General features: G+C 37.9%; 2 protein-coding genes and 1 long non-coding RNA gene across 3 annotated transcripts; 1 reads left to right on the plus strand and 2 right to left on the minus strand.

Annotated features, from left to right (window-relative positions):
* Positions 1-9378: 9378 nt before the first annotated feature.
* On the minus strand, positions 9379-13020 carry LOC109792560 (polyadenylate-binding protein 2). The gene is made up of 9 exons (XM_020351981.2): positions 12616-13020; positions 12415-12533; positions 11681-12328; positions 11508-11585; positions 11329-11418; positions 10926-11069; positions 10554-10670; positions 10228-10359; positions 9379-10144 (listed from the first exon to the last, which is right to left on the minus strand). Exons 1-9 carry the CDS (start codon positions 12827-12829, stop codon positions 9929-9931), a joined length of 1758 nt encoding a protein of 585 aa, XP_020207570.2. The 5' UTR covers positions 12830-13020; the 3' UTR covers positions 9379-9928.
* A 1532-nt stretch (positions 13021-14552) lies between these two features.
* LOC145957124 (uncharacterized) lies at positions 14553-15187 on the plus strand. Its single transcript, XM_083073339.1, has 2 exons — positions 14553-14712; positions 14838-15187. The coding sequence occupies exons 1-2, from the start codon at positions 14553-14555 to the stop codon at positions 15185-15187; spliced, it is 510 nt and encodes a 169-aa protein (XP_082929465.1).
* Positions 15188-16899: 1712 nt separating this feature from the next.
* LOC145957589 (uncharacterized) lies at positions 16900-18231 on the minus strand. The gene is made up of 3 exons (XR_014433628.1): positions 17190-18231; positions 17038-17110; positions 16900-16957 (listed from the first exon to the last, which is right to left on the minus strand). It is a non-coding gene; the product is annotated as an uncharacterized LOC145957589 (long non-coding RNA).
* Positions 18232-22520: the final 4289 nt, after the last annotated feature.

The raw sequence follows: 22520 nt of genomic DNA on the forward strand, positions 1-22520 counted from the left end.
TTGTTGAGGTGAGAGAGGATAAAGTACAAATTTCTTTTCCTTGTGAGTGAAGGAAATTTCATTAGTAAGACCATTATGTTTAGTTTTCTTTTCAAATTGCCATGGTCTTCCTAACAAAATATGACAAGCTTCCATTGGTACTATATCACATAAAGCTTGGTCCTCATACTTCCCAATGGAAAACTTGACCTTCACTTGTTGGTCAACTACTATGTCACCATCCTTATTAAGCCATTGCAAATGATAAGGTTGAGGATGTGGCATAGTAATTAAACTCAACTTTTTAACCAACCTAGTGCTACAACAGTTGCACCATGAACCACTATCAACAATGAGAGAACAAGCATTATTTAAAACATTACATCTTGTATGAAAGATGTTCTCTCTTTGTGATAGGGTACCACTAGGTTGATTATGAAGGATTCTCCTAAGCATTAGGAGCTCTCCTTCATAAGGATAAATTGGCTCCACTTTGGATCTTTGAAGCTTTGTTTCAACCTCACTCTCACTAGAAGAGGAGGTAGTAGTCTCTTCTTGACTACTATAAGTGTCATGCCCCCTTAAGATCATGACTTTCTTTGTAGGGCATTGAGAAGCAATGTGGCCTCTCCCTAGACACTTGAAACATTTAATATCACTAGTCTTTGTGCTAGTGTGTGGAGTGATGAGATCTTTATCCTTATCTTTATTTTTCTCTTTCCTCTTAGCCAATTCTTTGGAGGGTTCTGAAATAATTTTCTTTTCAAAAGGTTTTTCTTCCTCCATGTAGTCTTTCTTAAGAGATCTAGAGTGGGAGCTTTCTCTTTTAGAAGATTTTCTCAATATTTGTTGTTCTACCCTTACACAAAGTTGGACCAAGTCATTTAGGTCCCTGTAGGGTAGTAACTCCACTTGGTCTCTAATCTCTAAGTTAAGACCACTCATGAATCTGGCTACTGTAGTGGCTTCCTCTTCCCTTATACAAGCCCTCATCATGTAAAGCTCCATTTGTTTCCTGTATTGTTCTACAGACATATCTTTTTGTTGGAGCCTTTGGAGCTTATTCATAAGCTCCCTGCCATAGTAAGAGGGAATGTGTCTCCTCCTCAATGCACTCCTAAGATCATTCCAATATTGGATAGGAGGATCATTGTGGAGACGTCTTTCTCTTTCCAAAGAGGTCCACCAATACATTGCATGCCCTTGAAAGCTAAAGGTTGCAAGAGGAACTTTCCTTTCTTCACTTACCCTATGGCAAGCAAAGAGTTGTTCTACCTTCATCTCCCAATCAAGGTAGGCCTCCACATCATCCCTCCCAAAAAATTGAGGGAGATCCACCTTGGATTCCCTAGGTTTAATAGTTCTTTTTGGGGAAGGTTGATAATGGTTACCTACATTAAGGCTTTCATTAGGAGATGTGTATTGTGAATGTGAACCCCTACTCTTTTTTCTATGTTTCTTCATATCTTCTTTCAATTTTTCTTCCTCTTGCCTTAAAATTCTCAATTCTTCCTCAAGATAAGCAAGTTGCCCTTCTCTTTCAATTCTTTCCTTCTCTCTTTGAATGGACTCTTGCTTTTTCCATAGTTTAAGTGATTTAAGCTCTTTAGTGATGTAAGAAAGACTTTTTGGAGAGCCATCACTTTCACTATTGGAGGAATTTTGAGACATTTTAATTCAAGAGATTTTTCCAAACAAAAATAGTTTTTATGAAAATAAAATTTTTGAAGTGCTTAGACTTGGCACTTGGAGGTCTAAGAGTACAAATTGAACTTTGGAGGGAGGTGAGCTACTAAAGAACCAGTTAATAACCAAGCCTCTTCAAGTAAAAATCTCTAAACCCCCTTGTACTTTTGTCTTGCACAAAACAATTTTCACAAAGAACTTTTCTTGAAGAAAAATAACAAACAAGTGCCTATTTGTACAATTTATAAGATGCTTGAAAACATAAAGAGCATGAAAACATAAATTGCTTGAAAACTTAAATGACTGAAAACATAAATTGCTTAAAACATAAACTAGTCGTTGAAAGCAATTAAACCTAAGTGAGAGCTTGAAAGGCACCAAAGACCTTCAAGGACCACTCTCACAAGTACTACACGTGATTAGCTATAAGAGTTCTTAAGGAGAGATGGAGATACACCAAAGGCACTCCAAGACACTCCTTAATAAAGGCCTTGTACAAAAATTTAGAAGACAAAAATTTACAAGGAAAATGAAATTCAAATTTTCTTCAAATGAAATGTAAATTCACACTCCAAATGAAATGTAAATTTACTCTCAAATGAATTTAGTGGCTGCACTTAAATTCAAAGAAAACAAATTAGCCACTAATTTAGAACAAATTTAGAGACGGATTTTTGTAAGGAAAACTAGTTTTAGTAACCAAAATTTCCGTCACTAAATTTAGTTCTAAATTTTCACAAAAATTTTCACAATTAGTTTCACTCATTCTTGCTCCAATTCAGCCACCAACTGCAGCCTCACAAGGTGTTTCACTCCTTTTAGAAGCAACCTTGATGTTAGTCACTTCTAGGTGTTTCCAAGAGCCTAGCCACCAAGAGAGAACAAACTCCCTAAGCAACCACCAAAGCCTTCAAGTGGATGTCCTTTGCTTTGGCCTCCTACACCTTTTAAGAAGCACTCAACCACCTTCAAGACTGAATATTAGTGCTAAAAACTGAAAAAGAACAATTTAGGAAAGCTACACCAATTGGTAGAAGAGAAATGAGACAAAACTAAAAAGAGTTCCACAAAATTGACAAGCAAAAAAAATTAAGGCAAGTTTAGAAAGCTAGCACACAAAAGAATAACCTATGAATGGCACTAGAATGGATTACCAAATCAAAAGCTAAGATTAGAAAACAAAATAAGACTCAATGATATGGCTGGACCAATGCAAACATGTCACAAAAATTTTCCAAATCCGAGAGCACACAACACCAAATTTTCACTCCTATGGCTTTTTCTTTTGCTATTTTCTTTCTTTTTCTTTTGCAAAATATTTTTCTCTTATTTTTATTTTGATGTTCAGGAGTTTCAATGCCTTTTAAACACTTATAAGTCTCGGATTTAATGTAGAAAAACTGCAGCAAAATTTCTACACAAAACAAAGGTGTTCACATGCATGTTTCTTTTCTAGTGCTTCACAATTTTGTAGTATTTTAGGTCAAATTTTTAAGCACTTTTTCCTTTGTTTTTCTCATGCATTTAAGACACTCACACCTCTGTTTTGGCTCTGTTTTAAGGCTAAAAAAATTGCACAAAGTTTCAGCCACAACACAAGACACAAGGAAACCTAATAGGAAAGTGTTTAACAATTTAATTTGACAAAAACTTTTAATATGACATAATAGAAACCTAACTCTAGGAAATTTGCTAGAACTAATAGCAAATTAAGAACTCAAACATGTAAAGCAAAAGCACATATAGGAAGGTTCGGATTTAATAAGAAAATACACAAAAATTTCGGACTCAAGAACACAAAACAAAAATTAGGTTAAAACAAGCTAGTCTAGGATTCAATGACATTCAAAGGACTACACATGACTCTAGACAAAACATATGATTCAAAAACAAAAACATACACTAAGTATTGTCAATGTCCAATCACGGACTCATGCTTATAGGAATAGAGAGACTCAAGCAAAAATAAAAGCACAAGCACATGAACCTAAAGCACAAACCGAATTGATTCAAGGAATTAGGAACAAGCAAAAATCATGAATCAATCATTTCATATGTGACATAAGGATCCATCAAAATTTTAGAAAACCTAGATCCATACAGAAAACACAACAAGACATGTAATAGGAGGAAGATACAACACGGATTCTATTTGAAAAAAATTAGAGACAAAAACCTCAAGAGCACTAGGCTCTAGATACCAAAAATGATGGAGCTAAGTTGAAGAAGATTGATGAACTTCAACTCCTCCATGCTTGGACCGAATGTTCTTGAGGTTAATCCCTTGGTGAAACTTGAATCTCCATGAAAGAAGCTTCCATGGAGGAGAAGCCTTGAAGAGGAGGTTCGGCCACTTCCTAAAACTTGTGAAGGAAGATTGTTGAACCAAGGCAAAGTTGAAGAACTTTGCTAGAAACCTTAGAGTGTAGGTGCTCACGGTTTTGGTGACTCTTGTTTGAGAGAGAAAATTCAGATTTTATTTCTCATATTTGACAAAAGTGAGTACAAGTGTAGGAAAATCAAATATATAGGGGAAGGTAGCTTGTAGGAGAAGCTAACCTTAACCATGGTTCACTAGGAACCATGGTAGGGTTAGTTAAACTCCCACGATTTAGCTAGCTTGTAGGAGAAGCTAATCCTTGACCATGGTTCACTTAAGAACCATGGTAAGGTAAGCTAACCTTACTTGAGTTTAGAAGCTTGCAAGACAAGCTTCAAAACTCAAGAAGGTTTACTTAAGAAATTCGGCCAAAGAGAAAGAATGAGCTAGGCGGCCCATGGTTCAAAATGCTCCATGAATTAATTTGAAAATCTTTGATTTGGTTTAGTTAGGTTCATCATATGATGATGAAACCTAGCTAAATCAAATCTATGAAAAATTAGGAGCAAAATGAGTCCAATATGCAAAATTTTGCCTAGGCCCAACTCAGGCCCAATTTCTAAGCACACCCTCAAGCATTGCTAAATGTCACCCCCTTTTCCCTACTGAAAAGATACAAAATGAAAGTATCAACTAGGGAGGTTAAATGGAGTTAAACTCTCCAAGTAGCCCACCTTAAAATCAATATACAAACACTAGAAAAAGCAAGTAAAGTGCCTCACAAATACAAAGGCAAAAATAACCTATACAAAAGACTATGTACAAAATATATGAAAAAGGTCTTTAAGATCATCCCATTCCTCTTGGTTCTTTTAAGGTATCACCTCTTGGATTCCTTGGCCTGGGCCATAGTCTATCATCTCTATTGGTCCTTGGCCGAGCCGACAGAGCACGGCCGAGACAACCTCTTTGGCCGAGCCGATAGGGAACGACCGAGACAATCTCTGGCCGAGCCAACAGAGCACGACTGAGACAACCTACTGAGACAACCTCTCTGGTCAAACCGATAGGAAGAGAGTTGAATTCTCCATGGTTCTCGGCCCCTTACCGAGCCCAAGTAGTGTCCAAACTACGTCAATATCTGATAGGACATGATGTATCGGTCCATGTGGCCTTAATCGCGTGCTTCCCCTTGTTAATCATGATCATCGTCCTAACTACTGTCTGGCTCTGTCGGCCTTAGTCGAGCCGATAGGAAAAGGTCGGGACAACCTCTTCGTTCTCGGCCTTTGGCCGAGCCGATAGAAAAAGGGTTGGGTTGTCCCTAGTTTTCGGCCCTCTGCCGAGCCGAGGTCGTGCCGAGAATTGTGTTAAAGTCCAACAAGACATCACATGTCGATCCTCGTGCCCGATAGGACCCTTCTGGTACACAAGCCCCCCAGCCTTGAGGAGCGAAGCGACGTAGAGGGTAATACTTGTCTGGGAGGTACACTCGTAATCTTCTCGTAATCTGAAGGCCGAATAGGTTTAGGCTGCCGAGGATGCCGAACAGGTTCAGGTTGTCGATGGTGCCGAAACGGGTTCAGGCTGTCGAAGGTGCCGAATAGGTTTGAGTTGCCGAGGGTGCCAAAACGCTGCTGAAGGTGCCGAACAGGTTTAGGTTGCCGAGGCTGCCAAACGGGTTTAGGCTACCGAAGGTGCCGAACGGGTTCAGGCTGTCGAGGGTGCCGAACGGGTTCAGGCTGCCGAAGGTGTTGAAGGGGTTCAGGCTACCGAGGGTGCTGAATAGGTTGAGCCTGCCGAGGGTGCCGAACGGGTTCAGGCTACCGAAGGCGCCGAACAGGTTCAAGCTGCCTAAGGAGTCTTTCAATGGTAACCGAACGGCGAACTGAGTGACGACTCAGTAGGGAAACCTTTTCAAAAAATCCAAAGGTACATCCTTGGCTGAGTGACGACTCGGGAGGGAAACCTTTTTAGGAAAATCGAAGGTACATCCTTGGCCGAGTGACGACTCGGGAGGGAAACCTTCAAGAAATCCAAAGGTACATCCTTGGCCGAGTGACGACTCGGGAGGGAAACCTTTTCAAGAAATCCAAAGGTACATCCTTGGCCGAGTGACGACTCGGGAGGGAAACCTTCAAGAAATCCAAAGGTACATCCTTGGCCGAGTGACGATTCGAGAGGGAAACCTTAATAAGAAAAATCGAAAGTACATCCTTGGCCAAGTGAGGACTCAGGAGGAAAACCTTTTCAAGAAATCCAAAGGTACATCCTTGGCCGAGTGACGACTCGGGAGGGAAACCTTTTCAGGAAAATCGAAGGTACATCCTTGGCCGAGTGACGACTCGGGAGGGAAACCTTAATAAGAAAAATCGAAGGTACGTCTTTGGCCGAGTGACGACTCGGGAGGGAAGCCTTCTTAGTTAATATTCGAGCAAACAGTAAAGAAGAAAGTCCTGAATGAGAGTGAATTGTACTTCATTGATTGGTGTCTCGTTAAAAACCTTGTCGGCCAAAATCCCTTTTCACATATTTATAAGGGTAGAAATGACCGATCAAGGAAAAGAGTGCACCTTTGTGTATACATATCATTTCAAACATACATCAGCTTCTCTGTCTCTCCCATAATTTCAGCTCGAGCTTGGTTGCGGAAATCAGCTAGCTCTTCCATTTGCATGTACTTGTCGACTCGTCGTCGTAAGTCGTCCATGTCGGTCGGTGGCTTCTTGCAGATACTGTTGGCAAAAGGTCCCGGCTTCAACGCTGTGGTGAGGTGGTGAAGTGCCACCGCCGGGTTCAGGTCTCGGATTTCCAATGCCGCTTTATTGAATCGGCTCATGAAAGTCCGGAGAGATTCCTTCTTCTCTTGCCGAATGCTCACCAATGCCAGGGAGGTCAATTGATGAGGCCGGCTAGTGGCGAATTGAATGGTAAATTGGGAGGCCAACGTGTTGAAAGAGTCAATCGAGTTGGCCGGGAGTCGAGTGAACCAGCTTAATGCTCGGCCCTTTAGCGATGTTGGAAAGATTTGGCACAGGGCAACGTCATCGATAGTGCTAGGGTAACTTGGGTCAAAAAGATGTCGACATGCTCGTCTGGATCGGTCGTCCCGTCATACTTGTCTAACGGTAGGGACTTCCAATGATCAAGAAGTGAAGATTGCATGATGTTTGGGGTGAAAGGGGTGTCGGTGTGCTCCGGCCGGCACGGTGTGCATGGGTCAGCCAGGTGCCTGAGCAGTCGAGGCATGGTTTCCCGGGGCGGCAGTAGAAGTACGAGGGATGGAGGTATGATGTCTGAGTGAGTGGAATGACCCCTAAGTGTGGGTTGGCTCGGAGGGTTTCCACGTGGGATCTTGATTTTGGTGTTTCAGGGCGGCGTTCTCTTCCCTCAAGGCGGCCATTTCGCGAGCATCCTTCTCTCGTTGTTGCTTCATGGCGGCCATTTCCTCCTTCATCTGCCGTACCACTTCGGCCATGTTTGTCTCGTCAACTATCTCGGTATTGTCTGCCTCGGATCGGTGTTCGTCTTCGGATCGGTGGTCTTCGGTGTTGGCCTTCCTTGTCTTTGCCATAATGCTCTCACTCAGTTGGTCTTCTTAAGTCTCTCGGCTCGGCCCCACGGTGGGCGCCAAAATGTACCTGTCTAAGGGCACACTCGTAGTCTTCTAGTAACTGGAGGGCCGAACGAGAGCTTCGGGTTGATGCTTCAGAGGGGGGAGGTACCTGCAAAAGGCACTCCGACGCTCAAGTCAGGACAAGCATAGTTCTCGAGAGTAATAAATGAACCGTCATACCTCGTTTCGTGTGACTTATTTATACTACCTGTCATGGGCCTGAGCGGGGTGGGCCTTCCCTGACATTTACCAAATTAGGTAATACGATGTTAATCGGTTGGTTACGCCTTAATTGCATGTTGTCTTTCGTTAACCATGATTATCATCCTAACTATTCTCTATTGGTCCTTGGCCGAGCCTACAGGGCACGGCCGAGACAACCTCTTTGGCCGAGCCGATAGGGAACGACCGAGACAACCTCTGGCCGAGCCGACAGAGCACGACTGAGACAACCTACCGAGACAACCTCTCTGGTCGAACCGATAGGAAGAGGGTTGAATTCTCCATGGTTCTCGACCCCTTACCGAGCCGAAGTAGTGTCCAAACTACGTCAATATCTGATAGGACATGATGTGTCGGTCCACGTGGCCTTAATCGCGTGCTTCCCCTTGTTAATCATGATCATCGTCCTAACTACTGTCTGGCTCTGTCGGCCTTAGCCGAGCCGATAGGAAAAGGTCAGGACAACCTCTTCGTTCTCGGCCTTTGGCCGAGCCAATAGAAAAAAGGTTGGGTTGTCCCTTGTTTTCGGTCCTCTGCCGAGCCGAGGTCATGCCGAGAATTGTGTCAAAGTCCAATAGGACATCACATGTCGGTCCTCGTGGCCGATAAGACCCTTCCGGTACATATATATTTACAAATTTGTTATATAGATATATTAACTGACAAAATCATTAATAGAATATAACAACAAAATACATAAAATTCTAGTTCCAAATCAATGCTTCCCCTTCCTTCATGGCCTACGTATGATGACACTTTTCCATCAAATTTGTTGGCATAGCCACTTTTAACCGCCACCGCTTTCCCCATTCATTAACAAGTGAGGCAAGCTTCTTGTAAAGAAGTCCCTCCTGGATGTAGTGCGGAGACAGCATATGCATGGTATCCCAAGGTGTTAAATTGCATAGTTGGTTGGACTTGGACTCTGTTGGACGATGTGAATTCAAGTAGTCACACTGAATTCAAATTTGTGTCGCATAGAGCTTAGAGGTGTACATACCCTGTTATAAAACACTTGAAACACTCATAATTTACTTTTTGAGGTCAACAATTTAAATTAACCACAAAAATTTAATAGGAATTTAAAAGATACCCATACAGAATTGTGAGTCAATGGCAACCATAATGATAAAATTGCTACCGATATTTGTTTTAATTGAGGATAACATTTTAGAAAATATCACTTTTTTTAGAGTAGTCAATAACTTATTTCAGAAATTGTGTCAAACATGATAATATGACATTCACTTCATAAATAATGTTAAAAATTAAAATAACGTTACTTCAATTCAACTTCTTTAGAGACATGTAAACCGTAAAGTAGAAAATCAATCTATTATTAATCCAAAACGAGTTAAAGAGGAAATTTAATGAAGTTTTCACCCAGAGAGGGAGATTTGGTTGATACAGTGAATTTTCAAGTCTACTCCAGAAATTTGTTTCTTTTTAGTCTTAAAGGAATCTGGTTTTCATTGATTTAGAGAAAATGGAAAGTGGATTTGCAGATCTTGTTTGGAAAATGGATTTACAAATCTGGATAACTAGAAAAGAGAAAAAAAAAAAAAAAAAAAAAAAAAAAAAAAAAAAAAGATAAGAGAGGGAAAAGGCGTTCATGAATGATGAATCACCTCTCGTCGTGCAAAACAAAAATATAAATTAATAAAAATATCTATATATTCTCCATTTGGAACCAGACAGGGAAATACGTGGAGGTATCCTATTGTGCCTCTTCTACGGTGATACACACGAGACGAAGTTCAGTACTTTTCATAAAATTTTTTTTTTCATATGTATAAATATTATACCAGATTAATCTTCTGATATATTATTTCTGGGTTTAAAAAATATTGCCTTGTTCCCCCCCGCCCTCTCTCTTTTGTTTTTAATTCTCCTAACCATAAACAAAGGAAACATGGGAAATTAAAGTTAGCATGAAACAGCGTAAAAGGGTGAAATCTACTCGTTTTCTTTTTTTCAATGAAGAAATGTTACATAGAGTATAGAAGAGAAACGAAAAAGGTACTCCAAGAAGTGTTAGTACTATACTACAAGTCTACAACTAATCCTACAAAGAGACAGAAACATAAATGTGACTATCCTGTAAATTAATCAAGGATAGAGATTGACTTGAGTCTATCAATTGTTTTGTCTCTCAAGGTATTTATCATCTCGTCAACTTTGATCCTGAAAGCATTTGGTTCCTCAAGCAGATGTAATACCTCAGGCTGGTCCAAGTCTAAAAGCATACCAGTAACCCTTCCTGTTGTGGTTGAGTCATGCACCAGATTTTCTACTAACGGGTATAAAGCATCACCAAGGATCTATAAAACACAACCATTCATTCACAAGAGAGTAGGTATCACAATTTCCTACTGCATGTGTAAATGAAACAAACAGCTCTTACCTGTCTCTGCATTTCAGGACTAGCATTGGCAAGGGCCGTGACCAAGCTCTGAAAGGGCATTGCCTGTCCACCCGTGCCATAAGCCACCGGACCATGAGCATGATGATAGACAAAGGGTCCCCTTGGAAGCATCTGAAAACCACAGCAATAACTGTTCTTATAACGTGTATATGAGTCTAACTCACTTTACAAAATCATATAAGGTGTTTTCTCTAATCGAATATATTATTTTGTTCCTCTTCCTCTCGTTGACATTGGACATGGCAAATACAAGGGGTTAACAAAGAAAAACAGTACAGAATCAACCAAGGTGTGCATAATAAGACCTGTTGTTGCACCAATGGTTGAAGTGGCATTGGAGCACCTGCTCCTCCGTGTCCTCCTGGCTCCTGACCAACTAGTCTCATTCCAGGAACACAATGCTGCTGGTAACCAAATTCACCCTGTAATCAAGGTCAAATGTTCATCTAATATTGCATTGCAACATTAGTAATGCAAGAGGAACAGAATACAACACAACCAACTCAAACATTAAAACTTCAAATGTAGGTACGCTGTTGTAGGCCCTGTGAATGAGTAAAAACTTAAAACTAACTGAACCGTGGAGAATTCACAAGATTATTCTAGGACATGATAACATCAAACTCAAAAATGAAAAAAAAAAAAAAAAAAAACATAAACAAATTGTTTTGAATTACTTGACGTGGTATGATGAATGGAGGTGTTTGCCCGTACAAATATTCTTCCCCCATCGAGTGAGACCCCAGGGGGAATGGTAGCAGTCGAGGTGCAAGTGCAACATGAGGGGCCGTTTGAGTTGGCCTCATTTGTGAAAAGTTTTGCTGCATGAAAAAAATTACCATACGTATATAATAAGTTAATTCATTCGAGTCAATACATATAAAAAAAATATTTATATATCTCATGTTATGAACAATCGTATTTTATAGTTTTCAATGTGTCTGCGATGATATCTTAGGAGAGTGACTTCCATATCTTATACAATTAATTATGGACCTAATGATAGAAATTTCTGATCTTAAAGAAGACCACAATGTATTAATAAAATTTATAGTTGGCCTATTGTTGCATGTATATTACCTGCAACCTTGCTTTTCTCTCTGCTTTTCTCTCTGCAAAGGAAACATAGAGACGTTTGCCCGCAACGATTGAACCGCTCATCAAAGCAATCTACAAAGTATCAACATGCTGTATATGAGCAATAAAGTTTCTTCTGAAATATTAAAGGATAGTCCCTAACCTAACAGTATTATACTTACAGCCTGAATTGCTTCCCTCTGCTTCGAAAATGCAACAAATCCTGATCCTCTACTGAAGCCTTTTTCATCTTGCATAACCTGCGGATAAGGGAAAAGAAACACATTTTACGTACAAAGATAAAAAGAAACACACTTTTAGAAGATGAAGATTGGACGAAAAAGACCATACTCACCTTGCACGAGGTTATCGTACCAAATTTTAAGAACAGGTCCTTGAGTTCTGCATCACCAATAGAATCGTTCAAGTTCTTTACATACAAGTTTGCAGCACTCTCCTTCTCACTTCCCCCGTATTTTTCTTTCAATTCAAGCAGCCTTTCAGATTTTTTCATGGCTTTTCCAACATACCACTCTTTACCATCAAATGTCTTTCCATTTAGTTCCCCCACGGCTTTAGCGGCATCGTCTGCACTTGCAAAATTGATGAAACCAAAACATTTCGATACACCTTCTGAATTTTTCATCACTACAGCACTTGTAATAGCTCCATACTCTCCAAAAATTCTCTTCAAGTCATCAGCCGTAGTTGAAATGGACAGGCTTTTCACATAGACATTGGTAAACTTGTCGCCACTTGCAGCACTCGTACTCTCTCTATTCTCCTTCCGCACGAAAGGACCCACGTACACCTGTTTACCATTCATCATGGTACCATTTAACGAGTAAGTTGCGTTTTTAGCAGATTGTTCAGTCTCGAACTGCACAAAACCAAATCCTTTTGACTCGCCAGAATCATCTGTTGCAATCTTGTAAGAAACAATAGTCCCAAAGGGAGAAAACATATCACGTAAAGCCTTGTGATCCACTGCCTTATCCAAATTCTGCACCACCAATCAAAAGATTCAACAAGCAAGTTTCAAAGTTCGTTGATCATAAAGAAAGGTTCAAGAATGAACAAAAGTGTCACCTTTACAAAAAGATTAGCTGCATCATTGTTCCGAACTCTAGGGTCCCGGTTACAGTTCATTATTCTAATAGGTTTACCATACAACGGAGTGAAATTCAGCTCTTCTATTGCTTTATCCGCTGCATGATTGTAACAAAGTTCAGAATAGTGATAAGCAAGAAAGAAGCGAGAATAATGGTATGAATGTAAAAAGAAAGTAACCGATGAGTGGGTCAGAGAAATTGACGTAGCCGTAACCGAGAGATTCTCCGGTTAAGTTGTTCTCGCATATCTTAACGGAAGAAACATTGCCAATCTGGTTGAAGAGATTGTAGAGCTCGTCTTTGGTGACGTTGCGGTGAAGATCGCCGACATACAAAGCGGTGTTGGTCTGCAGCCGGTGGTTTGCACCGGAAACTTCTTGAGTTTGCGCCATTCTATCTTTGTTAATTTCTTTATTTTTTTTTTCTTGAGTATTCAATGCAATGATAGGTTCACACACAGCTTGATATGAATTAACTTTTAGAAAAGCATTTATAAGCAAATTCTATTCAGATAAACGGGTTTTTTTGGGTTTATATATATTTTTTTGAATAAACCCGCTCCGGTGAGGCTGTGGCGGTAACGGAAATAAGGTATAGCTATTTATGAACTAGTAATACCTGTCTTTAAAGTTTTCTTTCTAGAATTGTATTTTAGGAAATATTGTTTATAAAATCTCAATTAAATAAAAATATAGATTCATACTATGTAAGATAAAAGTTATTTACATATTTATATAAGCATTACATAATATTTCTTCTTATGTGTAGCTTACTTATATATAGAGATATAACATTATTTATATGCTGAATGTTTATATTCTTTGTTTTTAATTTATGTTCTAATAAACTAGTTGGTAAAAATATACTTTGAAAAATGATTTACAATCTCATGATTGATATTTTTAGCAACTTTCCTAATTATTGTCCTAAAAAAACAGCTATTATAATAATTAGATAAAAGATTAAATAATATTAATTATGTTCATGTTATTTGTTTTGGACTCGTGAACAATAATATTTTGTGTTTATATATTGTGTCATGATAATTTTCCTCCATACTAATATCTAATTTACACGAGTGTGTTCATAAATTTGTTTCTACTGTTACTGTCCAAAAAAAAAAGTGTTTCTATTATTGACATCAATCAATACTCTTGTGACTAGCTAGCACTAATACCGTGTAAGGGGCCAATAGATCAGGTCACTATAGATGAGCCTAAAACCCAATTTTTAACAGAAAAATATGACAAACTTTTTTTTTAAATGATGTGGAATAACTCTTATTATAAATTCATTCAGAGAAAAAAAATTATAATAACGAAAGATTTTCCATTTTTAGTTCAATATTATGAGATTTTACTATCACAAAAAGATGGTAGGGACAAATTTAGAGAGATGGGCTTACCTTTTCCCTTGAGTATTTTTTCAATATATGTGTAGTTAGGTTTTTAAACTATATTGCAGGCATGAATTCTTTACTCTAACTATATGTATTATTGTATTATATTAATAGTATCCTGGGTGTACAGAAGCCAGATGGAAAAAGATATTGAATTGATGAACTTTCGTGTGCAAAATGAATTGGGTTAGAGAGAGAGACTGATGAACTTTCATGTACAGAATCCAAATTTGACATATACGAATCTATGGATTCACCTGATTCGATCCAATGGAAAATGAATTGGGTTACCTTTCAGTTCTTGGGTTTGGAAATCCTAGGCCCCAAGGCTCAATTTCGACAGGCTTGCCACGGGATGTGAAAATCTTTACGAGGCGTTTGTCTTTGCAAGTGATAGGTGCCCAGGCCCAGATGGCATAAACTTCAAGTTTATCAAGAAATTTTGGGACATTATGAAAAAGGACTTGGTGCTCTTTGTCCAACAGTTCCATGAAAATAGCAAATTACCTCGAGGGACCAACTCCTCTTTTATTTCTTTGATTCCAAAGGTTAATACACCGCAAAGTCTAAATGAGTATAAGCCTATTTCTTTGATAGGATGAATGTATAAGATACTCGCAAAGATTCTAGCACTTAGACTCAAAGTAGTGCTTCCTTATTTAGTCGATGAGAGGCAGATGAGCTTTGTGGAAGGAATGGGATTATTACAAGGCGCTATGGTTCTTAATGAGACGCTTGATGAGGTTAGGCGAAAAAAGAAGTCATGCATGTACTTCAAGGTTGATTTTGAGAAGACGTATGATTCAGTTTTATGGAGCTTTGTGTTATATATGCTAAGGCGCTTTGGGTTTCAAGATAAGTGGATAGGTTGGATTGGTGAGTGCTTAAGAACCTCTTCCATGTCAGTTCTGGTTAATGGAAGCCCTACAACTGAATTTTCCATGCAAAAAGGATTAGGCAAGGGGATTCGCTAGCCCCTTTCCTATTTGTTTTGGTTGCAGAGGGACTTACTGGCCTGGTTAGAGAAGCTTCGAATTCAAATTTGTTCAGAGGTGTTAAAGTGGGATCGAAAGGTGAATTAGTTAACATCCTCCAATATGCAGATGATATAATCTTTGTGGGAGAAGCATTGGTGGAAAATGTGAGGACCTTGAACGTAATATTGCTGAGTTTTGAATTGGCAAGTGGTCTTAAAGTTAACTTTTACAAGAGCTGTTTAGGAGCTATTAGCGTGGGGAGAGAGACCTTAATTTCCTTTGTAGAGATATTACATTGCAAGTTGTCCAACATTCTATTTGTATATTTGGGCATACCTATTGGGGCCAACCCAAGAAGAAGTAGAACTTGGTAGCCTGTGGTCTCGAGTTTTTAAAAAAAGTTGTCGTCTTGGAGAGCATCAACATTGTCCATTGCGGGAAGGATTTGCTTGATAAATTTGGTGTTGACCTCCTTGCCATTATACATTATGTCATTCTATAGAATGCCTAAGATGGTCACCAAGCAACTGACAACTATTCAACGCAACTTTCTATGGGTGGTAAGCTGGATGAGAAGAAAATGGCATGGGTACCTTGGGAGAAAATTTGTCGACCTAAGAAGGAAGGGGGTCTGGGAATTAAGAAGCTGGATGCTTTTAATGAGGCGCTATTAGCTAAGTGGCGCTAGGGACTTTTTCAGCAACTAGAGTCAATGTGGGGTAGAATTCTCTTATCTAAGTACGGTGATAGAATCATGCACAATACTCGTCTGAGAAGAAGCTCAAATTCTATGTGGTGGGGTGATGTATTGAAGGCTTCGGGTGAGGACACCAGTGACTCTTGGTTTATGAATTCATTGTCATGGAGGTTGGGGGTGGGTGACCGAATCCGATTCTAGTTTGATGCATGGGCGGAGGCAGAGCCTCTAGCGAATAGATTCCCAAGGATTTTCTCGAATTCACTGCAAAAGTCAAGTGTGGTGGTGGATATGGGTCATTGGAGTAGGGGAAGTTGGCAATGGAGATTTCAGTGGAGAAGAGCTTGGTTCACTTGGGAATTAAATGATGTGCAACAGTTCATGAATCTAGTGGAGGCAGGGGTACTAAGAGAGGGTGTACAGTAAGACTCAAGGCTTTGGACACTGGATAATTCGGGATGCTTCTCAGTAAGATCTAGGTATCGGGCTTTGATGGATCGTGGCTCTTCATCACAGTTTCCAAAGGTTGTTGCTGTAGCTTGGGACATAAAAGTTCCACCTAAAGTTAAATGCTTCATTTGGAGGTTATTTATGGGTGCTTTGCCTCACTAGTACACAAAGGGTCTTTTACGTCGGGTATTTTGAGCCTTTTACGTCGGAAAAGGTTTCGACGTTAATACGGAAGACGTAAATTTACGTCGCCTCTAAAACGTGACGTAAATTTACGTCGGATATTATCCCAGCCCGACGTAAAAAGGGACAAAAAACATGCCATAGTTTTACGTCGGACATGGCTTGTTCGACGTAAATTTACGTCGGCCATTGCAAGACCCAACTTAAATTTACGTCGGACAGGCCATGTCCAACGTAAAATTATGGGGTTTTTTTTTAAAACGTTTATAAATTTTTTATATACCCAACACCTACATATATATAGTCCAGAATACCAAATCTAAACCAGGCAGTCCAGAATAGAAATTCAAATTATATTTTAAAATTGAATGACAAAAAGAAAATAATATATAAATCTTAAAAAGCATAAATTATGACAATGTAAATCGTATTATCCTAAGAAAGCTATAAAACATATGTTTGTCAATGCTATCTAACTAACTAAACTAACTAACTATCAAACTATAAACATAATATCTAACTAACTAAACTTAGAAATCTAACTATTATATACTTTGAAGAAAAAAAGTTGCCCATTGTTCTCTTATCTTGAGCATCTCATCTTCGGGCAATGGAGATGGATCTTGAAAGACCTTAAACATTAATTTAAGTGTCATTAATATGCAATCTTAATTATCCTAAAGGTAAATATACTTAAATAAATTTTGATATGAATTACCTGCGCCCAAGAATCAATAATACCCGCAGAAACTATGACTCTCATCCAATACATGATGTAATAGCCACATTCAAACGAGTCTTGTTGCCTATTACACTAAAATGAGAAACAAATAACTATTATTTCCAAAGTCAATAAATTTAAATATTATTGACTATATGAATTAATTTGCTAACCTTAGGGTATATGAAATGCAATGACTTTGATGATCTGGCTCTTCCACTTAAAATATTAACTCCAGACACGATTCTAATTAATTGAAATAAAAACAAATGTTAGCCAATATATATAATTACAGTTTTAAAACATAATGAAAAAATTTAGTTACCCTTGTAATTGGCATTTAATTTCGTGGCTTGGTTTTCGATGTAGTGAACAAAACCACACCACGGTGTATTCCTTAGGAATGATTATCATTAACTGCCAATGAGACCTACATTGTATGACAAACAAATTAGTTATAAAATTACCATGATTAAAAAACCAATTAAAAAACTAACCCGTCAATGTATAGAGCCATGTATATATCTCTTCTTGAGTCACTCATCCATGTTTGCATATATTGCTGGATCTGGACTTGAGTGTTTCCTGATTTTTGGATGGATTGAGGCTCAATAAATACATATACTTCTGCTTGTGCATGCTCCACACTCAATTTTTCCATGTACCTAACACAAATAATTATTATAAGTTAAATGTAATTATTGTAAATTTAGACTCATAAAAGAAAATATGACTTACATGGCCCACAACTGTATGATAGAAATATTTAACATGGAGTTTCCCCCAACAATCTCTAATGCATCAAGCATAGATATGTATAGTAGAACAGCAGCGCTATCAACTCCAAAAACTCTAATGTCCCACTGCAATTGAATTGGCTTCTTCTTTAATCGTGGTAATATGATTAGAAGCTTAGATATGGGATCATCCTCAGCTGCTGCGATATTAGCATCATCAACATGAGGTTCTCTCATGACCTCCTTACCACGATTGATAAAATCCTAAAGAAATAATCACAATTAGTTAAACAATAATAGAATTATAAGAATATAAAAGAGCAATAATATAATTACCTTTGCCCGTGCTGAAAGCAGCATGACCAAACGTTTTGGCCAAGCTAAGAATGTGCCGGTTGCCTGCCCCACTAGTTGAACCTCTGTATTGGGCAAAGGCACTGGAGCAGCAGCATCTTGAACTTGGTCAACCACAACCCGTGTCCAGTCTGGCTGTAGAGGGACACCATGGATGGTTGAGCCACCCTCAAATACTCGGCCAATAGCCACTAACCGTGGGGGGTCATCCTCAACATATAACTCACACTGGTTTGGTACATCAGTGTGAGTCTGATCCGGTGAGGGATCTGGAGCAGCACAACTCCTTTTAGTGCTGGCTCGAACACCATCATGAGCAACTGCAGTTTGTTGCTGAGAACGAGCCAAAAGTTCAAACTTCTGTTCAAACTCTTTTTGAATATTCTTCAATTTCTCTTCAAACTGCATCTCCAATCTTTGCTCCATTCTCTGCATAACCTCTTGACTGCAAGAGTCAACAGTGCTCCTCGATGATCGGGCACCAAAGAAATCTCGGTGGCTCCAAGAACCACCAACACCACGCACACGGCCTCCGTGCTCTAGCCTTCCTATGGCCATTGTGAGGATATCATTCCGACCATCGGAAACAAATGAGCCATGGGTGCTCTGCTCAACTAAACCCTCCTACAACATATTAACAATAAGTATACCCTAAACTACACTTATGAATTAAATGAGTTGAAATAAAGAGTCTTAGTTTGTATATTTTTACTTACTATTTTATCAGCAACGACCCTTGCAGACTCAGAAGTCATTTGCCCATCTGATTTTGTCCAAGCTGCTATCCACATCTCATGGCGGGGAGGTGACTCCACACGGTCAGCAGACTCAACCCCTGCTGCCTCTGCCCTAGCCTTCTTCATTTCCTTTTTTTTCTTTCATATCCCCCTCTTGACAATAGATGGGGTGCATCATTCTTGGCCTGTCGTTCTTGGGCAACTATTCTTTTAGCCTGCAATAATACAAAAAAGAAAATGAGATTAATTAAAATATACCTTAAGTATTTGTGTTAATGTAAGAGTTATCAATAACTAACCTGCCACGAAGGGTCCAATCGAGTGGCACGAAATTGCATCCACTCCTCATCAGTGATCTGGTACTTTAGACAGGGAGTCTCATTTTGTCGCTCTCCAAATACATACTCCCGTGTCAAGAAAGTCTTGAAGTCTCTCCACCTGGTGGCCAGGGCAGATAACATCTTCCTCCTCATGACCTCAGTGTTGGGAATGTCAAAATTTTGCTATGAAAATAACAACAATTAATAAATAATGTATTTAAGTTATATAATATTCAAGGGATGTGAAAGTATATACCTGAATATCTTGCCACATGAGGTTCTTGTCAACCTCCTGAACGTCATCCCATGATGGAATGATAATAGAAACATGTTGTCGAGCTAGGACTCCCAAATAGCTCTTAAACTTGGCAGCATTTGGGCCTGATGCCTTGCCAGAACGAGGATCCACCTCAATCGGTGTCCTCTCCTTGGCAATGCGTCCAGCTGTCAACCCAGACAATCGGGTGACAGATCTACCTTCCCTCCTTCCACTACTAGACCTAGAATCCTCCATAATCCTGAAAAAATTAAACTTTCATTATTAAAACAATGAATTAACTGAATAGACAAATAAAGTAAAAAAGATAATAACAATATAGCAACAAAATAACTATTAAAAAAAACAAATAATACACAAACAGAAACCTATCTGGAATAGCCCATACTAAAATCAGAACGGGCCGTTCCAGATAAACAATTTACAATACAAAAAATTTAAGCAGAACGGGTCGTTCTGCAACCAGAACGGGCCGTTCCAGATGAACAAATAGCAGAAAATAAACCAAAAATTTGCGTAGACAAGAAACTAACCTCAAACGTGTAATGTGTAGACACTTAGAGAGTTACAAACGTGCAATGTAGAAACAAACGCATTGAGAGACTTAGAGATTGAGAGAAAAGGGATTATTAGTTTTCGTAAACAGGGAGCGCGGGAATGAAAAATTATGTCGGGTGAGGGTGGTGCGACGTAAATTTACGTCGGACTAGGGGGGGTCCGACGTAAATTTACGTCGGACAGTGAGAGCTCCGACGTTAATGGGCTAATTTACGTCGGACCCCCCTTTGTCCGACGTAAATTAGTTCCCATTATTTACCATTCTGCCACCGCGTTTTTATAACGTCGGTGATGCCTTGTTCCGACGTCATTTAGGTGACGTAAAAGCGTCTTTTTGCACTAGTGCCTACAAAGGAAAACTTGTTGAGGAGAAATGTGATAGACTCGAGAGATCAAGAAAACTGCCCCTTCTGCAATGTGGATATCGAGTCGGCAGAAACACATATTGTTATATTGCAGCGGCACTGACCCGATCTGGAAAAAATGGTTGTTGTGGTTGGATAGCCTGACTCCTCTATCTAGCTCATTTGAAGGAAACTTCTTTGCTCATCCAAGTATACTATTGTCTAAAAAGAGGGTTGATCAATGACATGTTATATGGGCTGCAATATTATGGTGCACCTGGAGAGCTAGGAACAAATGTGTGTTTGAAAGGGAGCACCTCGACGGGAACCGCTTACTGCAGCAAACTGTGTTATACTCATGGTCTTGGCTTACCTGTTTAAATAATTCATTCAACTATTCATTCAGTCAATGGGAAGCTAATCCTGGACTGTGTATCATTTCCTAAGATCTTTGGTTGGGTTTTGAGGAGTCTTTATAGTAGTCTAGTATCCAAATAATAGGTTTTGGACCTTTTAGTTGGAGGCTAATTTGTAATTTAAATTAGGCTCAACTTCGTTGTGTCCTCTGCATGCAAACTTGTATTTGAGTTTGGTATCTCTTGTACCATTTCATTATATAAATTATTTCTTTGTTGTTCAAAAAAAACAAGGTAACTCTCGGAAGTGTAATAATAATGTGAATGTAATATTTCTTTTTACAAGTTTTTGAAAAATAATTTTCAGGTATTATTTATTTTTAAGAAATTTATCTTAACATATTTTCTAAATTTTTATTTCCATGTTGAAGGGGAGAAAAAAATGATATTTCTATGAAAATATAGAAAGTTATATTTTAACACACTTGTAAATATTTTTAATTAAACTATTTTTAATTGTCAAAATATCAAATAAAATACTAAGATACGACAAAAAAAAGTTTTTAAAATATACTAAGAATAATATTCTAATTAAAATATCTTTGAGAGTACAATTCTTAAGAATAAACTTATAAACCGTGAAACAAATGTCTCGGATGGGAGTAAGAAATAAAACACACTAAAATACAAAATACTAGCTATAAATCTTGTATATTGTACGAATTTATTTAAATGCTAAAAATAATATAATTTAAATATATAAAATATATGTTAAGAAATGAACATATTTTCTTACTAATTAAAAGTGGTAGAACGCGAAAAAATACTCCAATACTAGACGCCAATAATATTTTAGAGTTGCTAATTAACAAGGACTCACCTAGAGAAATTTCAATGAGGTGAAGGAAATTGAATCCTTATGCATAGAAATGATGAGAGTTAACTTTAGATTCTTAAGCATCTGTATTAATCCACGCTGGCTAATAATATCAATAGTTGTTTTTGTCAATCTCGATAAACCTTTAGTATTATCTTGTAAATCTTTTAGTTATATTATAAGAATTAATTATTGATCCTGATATCATTCTCGTTTACGATGGGGAAGTGAACATTTGTTTTTTCTTTACTTTTTTAGATGAGTTTAAAGTTTGGATATGTAATTTGAATAAATTATTAACTTAAATAAATATTAGTTTGATATTTTTATCCTCTTAGAATATTTTCTAATTATTACAATGTTAGTATTTTTATTGTCAAAGTGTATAAATCATTTATTAAATTCACGTCATACAATTTGTTTCGGTTTCATATAGTGTCGATAACTTAATATATTAATACTTATTTATTGTTTCTTCTATGTGGCTAGCGATAATAATATCTTTGAATTATTTGTATTAAAGCATTTCTAGTGAGAGTTGCTTATAAACAACCCTGCCACATCATGTTACATCAGTTTTTTTTTCACTTTTTTTTAAGTAGTAGAGCTTCTATAAGTAACTTTACTAAAATTTAAGCAATCCATAAACATTAAAAAAAGCTGATGTGTTTTCTTTTAAAAAGTTGATAAAAATTTATTTTAAATAAAATGTATTGATTTTAACGACGTGTTTTCTTTAATAATATTTAGCATATATCTACTTATTAGGAGTTGTAAGTAAAAATAAGTAAAAGACAATAGATATAAAGTAAAACACACACAAAAAAAAACAAAAAACATTGCATTTGACTTTTATCTGTTATATTTTTTATATACAAAACTAATTTTTACTAAGTCTTTGTTGTAAATAATTTTTTTAATTTTTTTTCTCTTTCTTTAAGGGATTAAAAAAAAATTCAAAATCCTCATAAATTTGCACAATTAAGTTGAACTGTTGAAGTAACATATTTTGAAACAGGTTCTGTAAAACTCACTACAAATAATTTTTAGTTTATTGATATAAGGAGTATCCCGTCAAGCACCGGAACTAATCTTC

The sequence above is a fragment of the Cajanus cajan genome, chromosome 4 (assembly GCF_000230855.2).
Source record: "Cajanus cajan strain Asha chromosome 4, NIPB_CcT2T_4, whole genome shotgun sequence".
NCBI lineage: Eukaryota > Viridiplantae > Streptophyta > Magnoliopsida > Fabales > Fabaceae > Cajanus > Cajanus cajan.